Genomic DNA, 9656 nt, shown 5'->3' with positions numbered 1-9656 from the left:
GTAAATTTTTATCTTAATTTTATCATACATAATAATAATATAATTTTTTCTTATTTTTTCAATTTAAATTTAATTATTTTATATTTTTTACATATATTAAATAATTTAAGATATTTTATTTTTTATAATTTATTTTTAATTATTGATATTAAATTTATAATTTTAAAAATAAAAATATAAAAATATTTTTTTAACTCAATAAAAAAGTGGCTGAAAAAATTAAATTAAAAATATTATAAATTAATAGACGACATTCAAAACTTTTAAAGAAATACAATAGAAGCATTATCATTTTGAAAATACTCTTTATATATTTAAGCATAATTGAGAATAAAAATCTTCTCTATCAAATATTTCACCTCATATATTATCTAGAACTTTAAACTCGGACAATTTTATATTACCTCTTTATTGTGTGCTTTTATAATTTAACATTTTAAAGATTTTTTATAGTAATTTTAATTTCAACAAAATATGATATAAATAAGATCACATTAATATTAAAATAAAAAAATACTTATCAAATAAATTTGAAAAATAAATAATATATTGACAAAAAAATAAAATTAATTTCTTAAAAACAATAGAAAAACGACTGGACAGTGGTGTCTGTTGAGCCGCTAGTAAATTATAAGGTGATTGGTTACTACTAGGGGTGAGTACGGGTCGATTTGGTTCGGATTCAAGGTGAAATTAGAAACCGAACCAATCAAAATGTAATTGGTTCGATTTGGTTCGAATTTACATTTTTTTGTGCATGTATCTGAACCAAACCAAACCGATTAAGAACGGATTGGTTTAGTTAGGTAATTGGGTACCCCATGACTTTGAAATTCATAAAAAAAACCAAATTTTTATCTTAAAGATTCAACAAGTACAATAAACATATAACATTAATATAAATAATCTAAACATGTTAAACACCAAATACATTAAAAACTAAACTCATTAAAATTCAAACATATTAATAGTGAATAATCTCACTAAAAGCCATATACATATTTTTACTTTTTTATTTAATTAATATATGATCGAATTCACGGGTTGGTTCGGATTCCGCACCCCAAAATCGATATCCGAACCAATCACTAACAAAGGCTATTGGTTTGGTTCGAATTGGACCCAATTAACCGTTGATTCCAAAATCAATTTAATTAGTTCGAATTCGAACAGATAATCAAATACCCGCTACCTGTACTCACTCCTAGTTACTACTTTTAATTATCAATTCTTTAAGAAACCCCCCTCTCCCCTTTTTTTTTTGGGTTGGAAAGGGGGAGTTGGTATAATATGCAGTTTAAGAATATAATTTTTTATTAAAATGGTTCAAATTTTGAATTTTAATAACATTAATTAAAAATAATTAAAATTTATTTTATTTTATTAATTATTATTTTTATTTAATATTTATTAATTATTATCAATAATTAATAAATATTAGATAAGACAAATTTTAATTTTTTTCTTTTTAACATTACCGAATTTATTTACGTGATCTCCTTATCTAAATTGAATTTATCATTATTTTAACCATAAAATTCTTACACATTCGATATATCTTAATTTAAGAATATATTTTTTTTGTCTTCCAGAAAATAATAACAAGAAAAAGACAACTACTTTTTAAAAATTATATAAGATGCAAAAGATAAAATATTGATTCACTAGTATTTCTTAAATAAAAAGAAAACAATACGAAACTTATGAAAAAAGATATAGTACTATAATAAACAAACTATTTACATCTAAAATTTTACATTTATTGTTTTTTTGAAAAACGAACACCGTATTATAAATTAGCCGAAGGCCCAATCCAAGCCCATTCCTAAAACCCTAACAAATAGCAATGTGTTTGTCCCCGTCGTAACTCGTTTGTTGCAGCTGAGCAGTGAGTATCGAGTAGCGAATCAATCATATTGGAGCTACGAACATGGCGGCGAGCGATCGCACAGTCTTGCAGTTTTCTTCTTCGTCCTCTTCTTCGACGAGCTTGTCTGCGAGGGTGCATCCTCTGGTTGTGTTCAACATCTGCGATTGCTACGTTCGGCGCCCCGACCAAGCTGAGCGCGTCATTGGAACCCTACTCGGCTCCGTCCTCCCCGATGGCACCGTCGATATTCGCAACTCCTACGCCGTTCCTCATAATGAGTCCGTCGATCAGGTCCCTTCACCCATCCAAATCACCACTTTATTTTTTTATTTCGGGAACTGTTGTGAATGGAAATTTGTTAGCCGCACATGTGATTGGAGATCAGTTGTTCTAAATCTGGATATGAATCAAGCGATTGGATTTTTATTTATAGGTTTATATTCAGTTCTTTTTCATGTTTATTCGATTTATTATTTCAGTATATGGTTTGATTTATTTGAAAAAGAGTATAATTTGCTCCATTGTATTTCATGCTTGTGCTGAACAATATGGTAGGTAATGTTGCTGGGTATTTGTTGTGTGGTTTATTACTTCATTCTTGTTATCAATTGTTTCTTCATAATCATAGATCGTAGCCTGTAGCAGTGTATGTATGTGCCTCGCACTCGATGTGGCTTCATATTGGTGAAATATTAAACTTATAGTTCGTTATGATTATGATGATGTTGATACATTTTTTTTTGAACAATCAACACTGGTGAGAGAGGTTTCATGTGGTATGAGGGTCAACCTGACCGGTTTAAGCCTCGAGTGCGGCCCCAATCTTCTTTTATCTTATAGGTAGGCCCCATTATTGAGACATCCTGGAAGGGAAAGGGAAGGTAGTACCCGAACTTTTTCCAAAGAAAGTCAGATGTCTGTCTAATAGACTTTTAGGCTAATATGGTGGATTTTTTTTGCTGAAACTGAGGAAGTTATGGTAACAAACATCAGTAGATAAGAGTTTCGGCTAATCTTGTTATTGAATGTTTTCTTAGTTTACTTCTATTGTATCCTATAATTGCATTTCCCGAGTTTTCCCTCCGACTAGGTTCTATTAGGTGATGATGGCATTCTCTACTTCTGTTTTTCCTTTTGAAGGCAGTTCTTTTAACTTCTTGTTGATAGGGCTAATAATTTTTTCCCAAAGCTATTAGTATCACTGAATTATATAGAATTTAGAAAGGAAGCTTGAAGTGCATGATTATAAATTTGTTCTCCAGACATTAGTCAGGTATCCTCTTCAATGCATTATTGATGATACCGTTACAAGTCTGGAAAATTAATTGAGTCCATCGTTACAGATGTGATTGTTTTCAGTGCTCACATCTGCTCCATTGGGCCTCCACATATCAAAAGTATGAGTTCTAATTTCTTTTACCAAATAAACAAAAGTGTTCATAAATTTGGTTTTCAAGAAAATGTGGGAGCACAGATATTTGGTGCACGGGTAGTTGCCATTATCATATGGAATCAGGGGAAATAGTTGTAAACAAGAAATCTACTTTTGACCTTTTGATTTCCTCTTCTGGTGACTATTTAAACATTTACTCTCAAATAGATATTATAATTTTTTTTCTTTTCCTTTCAGGTTGCCCTGGATATTGAGTATCACCACAACATGTTAATATCCCACCAAAAAGTGAATCCAAAGGAAGTCATAGTCGGATGGTAAGAAAATTTACTTTAATATGGATTGTCTTAAACTTGTTGCTGAAGTGCTATGCAATAGTCTTATTGTTGAGGTGTTCACCAATAATGCTCTGAAACTCTTAGGGCCTAGGTGAAAAAAGTTTCTTGTCTTTTGGTTTTTGCAGGGCCGAGTGTTTGTCAATTTTTGTACAGTGTTATGCAAGAAGTTATCTGAAAAATGTGTTTACTGGAAACTTCTATTTGATGAATACGGTGCTATCACGTCTTAGTGAATTTATAAAGCAAATGATTTATCCAAGGGATCTTCGCTAATTAATTGCAATGATGTTTGTTTGTGTTTAAATGTTTCTCTTCTGTTTTTCTTCCCTGCCCTTTTATGTGTTTGGTTGATCCATACAGGTATTCAACTGGTCTTGGAGTTACTGGTGGTAGTGCATTGATCCATGAATTTTATTCTAGAGAAGTACCCAATCCCATACATTTGACTGTTGATACTGGATTCACAAATGGAGAGGGTACCATAAAGGCATATGTTTCAAACAATTTATCTCTCGGAGACCGCCAAATTGCTGCACAGTTTCAAGAAATTCCATTGGATCTTCGTATGGTTGAGGCTGAGCGAGTTGGATGTAAGTATGGACTGTTGTAAAGCTCATGCATTTTTTCTCCTTCGATGAATTTTTAATTTCCAAAGATTTATGTGTTTTCTTTCATGGATACTTGATACATCTGTAGACAGTTAGTGCTTCAAATTTCCTTGTTACATAATCAATAGCCACTATTTCTCTAAGTTGTATTTTGAAGAAAACTAGTTTGGCTAAACTTCTTAAATAAGTTCTTTTGAAAAAAGGAGCTTAAAATATAAGGACTTTTATTAATAACAACTTTTAAATAAGTTATTTTGTGTTTGGAAAGTTATTATAGAAGTCCTTGTTTTAAAGTTGTGCATTAAATAGGAGTGATAAAATAGCTTTTGAAAATAGAAGTCATATTTTTTAACTTATTCAAAAGCTCTTAAATAACTTTTTGAAAAGTTAAAAGTTTATCTAAAAAACTGTACCAAACACTATTAATATAACTTTTTATAAGTCAAAAGCTAAAAAAAGTAGCTTTTGAAGTTTCCCAAACGGACCCTAAGTGGCTATGAATATTTTGAAATTATTTAATAGATATATTGCTTTGAGTTTTGCCAAAATAAAAAAAATCCCACATACTGTTTTCTATCTGTACTCATGTATGAAGAGATTCCACAAAATGTAGTGTTTCCATACTCTGTTTTGAAAGAATTGTTTGAGATTCACATATAGATAAGCTGTTCCGTATTATATTTTTATAGTATAGAATGCTCTTACATTAGTGCGAGGTCATTCTGATTCTTACTTCTGCTATACAATGCCTTGTGAATATCTTTTTCAGCTTATCATTTGCTTTTTTTCTTGCGATAACATTATAGTTAAGTAGTGTGTAAGCTTATGCAGCTAAATGTAACATCGATTGGTTGAAGCTAATTGCATGATTATTCCATGTTAATGGCAGTTGATACTCTGAAGTCAACCAACGTTGACAAAATTCCCTCTGATTTAGAAGGGATGGAAATGTCAATGCAACATCTACTAGACTTGATCGATGACATGTACAGATATGTTGATGACGTTGTGGTAACATGGATTTGCTCTCAGTTTCTCTAATCACTCACCTTTTCTTATGAGACTGTGTTAACCCTTTTTTCATCTCAGGAAGGGCGTGTTGCTCCAGACAATAAAATTGGGCGATATATATCAGATGCTGTAGGCTCCCTTCCCAAATTACCCCCAGATGCTTTTGATAAGCTTATTAATGACAGCTTGCAGGTATGATTATGACCTACTTTTTTATGGCCACTGATTTCCAATTGCGGGTTTTATAGTTTTATATACCAATTGTAAAATAAAAGATATCGTGGTTATTTTTTGGGGTTATTTACTTGTTTATGAGCATGCCTTCTCTGCTTTCCATTCCTAGTTTATTATTGAGCTTATAATGATGTTTTGCCCATTTCAGGATCACTTGCTCTTGCTATATTTATCTAGCATCACAAGGACACAGCTTAGCTTGGCCGAAAAATTGAACACGGCTGCTCAAATTCTGTGATTTTTACGTTTTTCGAATCAACAAGCTCTTTATTTTTCCCCTGAAAAGGTTCCCGTTGTTGTTATTTTTTCCGCCGTTGTTATTTTTTCCGCCGTTGTTATTTTCTAGTTAACTCGGATATCAGAATTTTATAATATACTTTTGGTTAGGTTTCATTTATTTTGTCAAAGGCCATAGTGTAGCCTTCACTTATGAAATGTCATGTAATCTGTTATACTTGAAAGAAAATGAGCGATATACTTTCCTTTGCGAGCTGTGTTTTGTTTAGTGCCTGAATTAATCTTGTTCAACGTTCTTTTAAGCTCTTAAATTTTCAATTATGATGTATTAGTGGCAGTATGGACATTTCTCAGCATGTCTTAATTCTGCTTTGGGCACTACATAAAAAGATTATAAAAATACCTCAAAAACTGAGGCATCTGTTGCTCATGGGAACAGAAGCCATGCGTTATTGTGTTACGTGCGAAAGAAAAATCTAATCTTTTGACCATGTTTTAGGTTTGTTAATATTATATATGGATCCTTTTATCTTTTGGCCTCAATTGATAACCTTGTATCTACCTTTTCGGAATGCTGGAAAGGTACAAGAAAAAGGTTAATTTTCAATTTACGAAAATTTCCTATGTTTATCTTTCGGCAAACTCTTGACTTTTGTATACTTAAAAAAAGAGTGTAACACGCATGTGCAAGAGCTTTTATTTTTTGGTAATTATATTGAACCATATCTAAAGAAAGTTGTTAGTGTAAAATGGTGAACATGTTCTACACTTGGGTTTCAACAAGGTCTGCTGAACATGATATTTATTGTGGCTACTAATAAAGTAATAATGAACAAAAGCTTAGTAACTCCGTTATTTTTTTTGGACTTGTCAGTAACTCCGTTTAAATAAATGGAAAAAGGATGCAGATTTTTGTCAAACGTTTTTGAAGAAAAAACAACTATTAAAACGAAGTGATTGTAATCATTCCATTTGTTCCCCGTATGTAATTTTATTGGCCAATTTTATGATACCTATTAATTGTCTAATTTTTGCCTAACTTATTTTTTTGTAGTAAATTTTAAATTTTTAAAAATAATTTATTTTTATATCTTTTAAATTAAATATTAATTTTTAACCTTTTTTAGTAAATAGATACTATTTTTTAGACACTATAGCATTCATCAATTTTATTTCCTTTCTTCCATTTAACTATTTAAGCTACTGCCTAGCAACTAGGAGCAGAGAAGTCAATCCTATGTTTGGAATGATTATATCATTTCGTTTTAGTGAAACAGTGGTTTCGAATCAACATTGGATAATTTCTCTCCATGATCATTGCCGGTGTCTTCAAAATTCCATTGAAACAAGAACGAGTAAAATCTGGCTGCATCTAACTAAAAAAATAAATATAAAACAAGGTTAATAGAAACAACTGTAGCTGGGTGTCAATGTCATTCACAGCAATATGAAGATTATATAGAATCCGTTGTTAGAATTTTTAATCGAAACTGCACGCCCTTCTCACAATTATTTGGTCGGTTAAAATGCATACATTGGACTGAGGGCATGTGTTCCCCTTCCGGGTTTTTGTAGGACTAATTACTAAGTAATCAGCACTCGGATTGGTCTATACATACAAGGGTTAAGTATGGTTTTGGTCCTAAAAATTTTCAGCCAGAATTGAAACCGTTTCTTATCTAATTTTCGATTTAGAATCATTCTTAACATTTTTTTTCGTATTAAAATCGTCCTTTTAAATAAAATTTTTAATTTAATTTCTAAACTACCCCTATTTTAATAAAAAAATAAAATTTTAAAATAAAATAAATATAAAATAAAAAAAAAAGAAAGAAAGGGGGATAGTTGTGGTGGTGCTGCTGGTTGTGGTGCTGGTTGTGGTGGTGGTGTTGGTGTTGGTGGTGGTAGTGAAGGAGGATGTAATTGTGTTGGTAGTAGTGAGGGTATTTTTGTCCAAAAAAAATAAAAAGGACGATTTTAATACGAAAAAAACGTTAAAGATAATTCTAAATCGAAAATTAGACAAGGAACAATTTCGATTCTGACTAAAAACCTTTGGAACCAAAACCATACTTATCCCTAAATATAACATTGCTCCTTTAGTGCTTGATAATTTAGTTAGTTTTAACAAATTAGTGAAAAATGAAGATTTCAATCATGGATAATTTTTATTGATAACTTGATAACTGAAGATTTCAACCTTAGATATCTTTCACTAATATTAAAACTACTAAATATAAAATAATTGTCATAAAAAAAAAGAAAAAAACCTAATGGATTTTTAATTTTTGCAAAATACTTTTATTTTAATTTAGAATTTTTAAAATGTCCAAGATATATTTTACATCTTTTATCCAAAAAATATTTTTCATTCTTTTAATAGATTTATATATAGGATTCCATTTGACCTATAGGTGGAATTTTCTTCGAATGACTATTCATCTATTGTATTTTAATGATAATAGAGAAAAAATTCTATAAAAAAATGGTGGTTCAATTCTACGTTGTTTTATAGGCCATTAGAATACAGGTGTGACCAATAAGATGAATTGAAAAAATTCTGCATCATAAACTATATAATATTCACATCAATATCTATTCTATTATATTGTTGCGAAAAAGAAAGTAACATGAAAGCAAAGGAGATGCAAAAAATAGAAATAAAATATCAAAAAAAAAAAATACCGTAATCGAATGAGAATTTAAAATAGATAAAAAAGAGATAGGTTTGCAGTATTATTTTCGTATAATGTTATCTTTGTGGAAATAGCCACTTATTTTACACGTTATATTATATAAAATTATTCATATTTCTCTATTCCAGCTTAAACTTCAGATAGAAATGATTAATAAAAAAAACCAAGCAGCATTCACAAACTATGCTAACATTCATACGAAGTGTGACAATATGCTTTTCTAACCCACTCACTTATTCACTCACACTCCTTTTTGTCGGAAAGAGAATATTTTGCTCCTCTGCTGTCTGCCTAACTCACAAGCATATCCACATCATAATCATTATCTTATTGTATTATTTGCATCTGTCGTCACTAGTGGAAAATTGTAATTTAAAAGTACCTTTCGCTATTTTAAGGTATAGCTTTATTTTACAACACTAAGAAGGAATTGTGTAAGAAAAATATGTAATTTCTGACCGTGATGATGGCAAGTGCCGATTAATGGTAATTGGCTAATTCGAATATGGGTTAAGGTTCTTAGAAAAGAGAAGACAAAAGGTGGTGGTGGAGACAAGAAAGTATAAAAGACACGGTTGACACGGAGGAAGAGGGGAGCTGGTTTATCACCCCAACCCCAAACCTATTTATAGCCCTTGGACTTCAAGAAGAGACTCCACTACTATAAATTTGGTAATGCACGATTGAATTATGTTAAGTGTATATTAAAAATTAATTATTCAGTCTCTCTTATTTAAAAAGTAAAAAATAGCTCAATTGATTGAGATTTTATATTTTTAATTTTCACTAACTATTTTCAACATCTATTCTAGGGGTGGCAATAGATAGGGTATACAGTAGGATTTGGATTTAACTTTAAATCTACCTGCAGATTGATCGATTGAGATTTTTATATAAATTCAACTCTATCTTATTTACGGGTTGAAAATATCTCAATCTTAACCCTATTTGTTTTTATATTGTGAGTTACCAAAAAAATACAATATTATTATATAACTTGATAATAATTTAAAACAGAACTGATTTTTATATATAAAAAAAATTATTAAATTATTAATTAATAATCTGGCTAAACATCTTTTACATTTAACTGAGAGTAATTTAACCTCGGGTCGTTCTCCCTAGGAATGCAATTAGGGTGTCTCTCTTTTGGTTGTGAGGAAAAGGAGGTTTTCAAGTATAAAACGGAAAATTAAAAGAAGTAAGAAATAAAAGAACTAAGAAATGATCAAAAAGGATATTAATGCAACTGAAAGGGAAATAAGGTCA

At 30.4% G+C, this 9656-nt stretch overlaps 1 protein-coding gene across 1 annotated transcript; it reads left to right on the top strand.

The window, feature by feature from the left end:
* LOC107623104 (eukaryotic translation initiation factor 3 subunit F) lies at positions 1815-5947 on the top strand. Its single transcript, XM_016325254.2, has 6 exons — positions 1815-2161; positions 3501-3580; positions 3962-4191; positions 5099-5220; positions 5299-5412; positions 5603-5947. Exons 1-6 carry the CDS (start codon positions 1931-1933, stop codon positions 5690-5692), a joined length of 867 nt encoding a protein of 288 aa, XP_016180740.1. The 5' UTR covers positions 1815-1930; the 3' UTR covers positions 5693-5947.

Source organism: Arachis ipaensis, chromosome B10 (genome assembly GCF_000816755.2).
Source record: "Arachis ipaensis cultivar K30076 chromosome B10, Araip1.1, whole genome shotgun sequence".
NCBI classification, from domain to species: Eukaryota; Viridiplantae; Streptophyta; class Magnoliopsida; order Fabales; family Fabaceae; genus Arachis; species Arachis ipaensis.
Note: the sequence above shows the minus strand (reverse complement) of the source record. Positions and strands in the feature narration are given on the sequence as shown.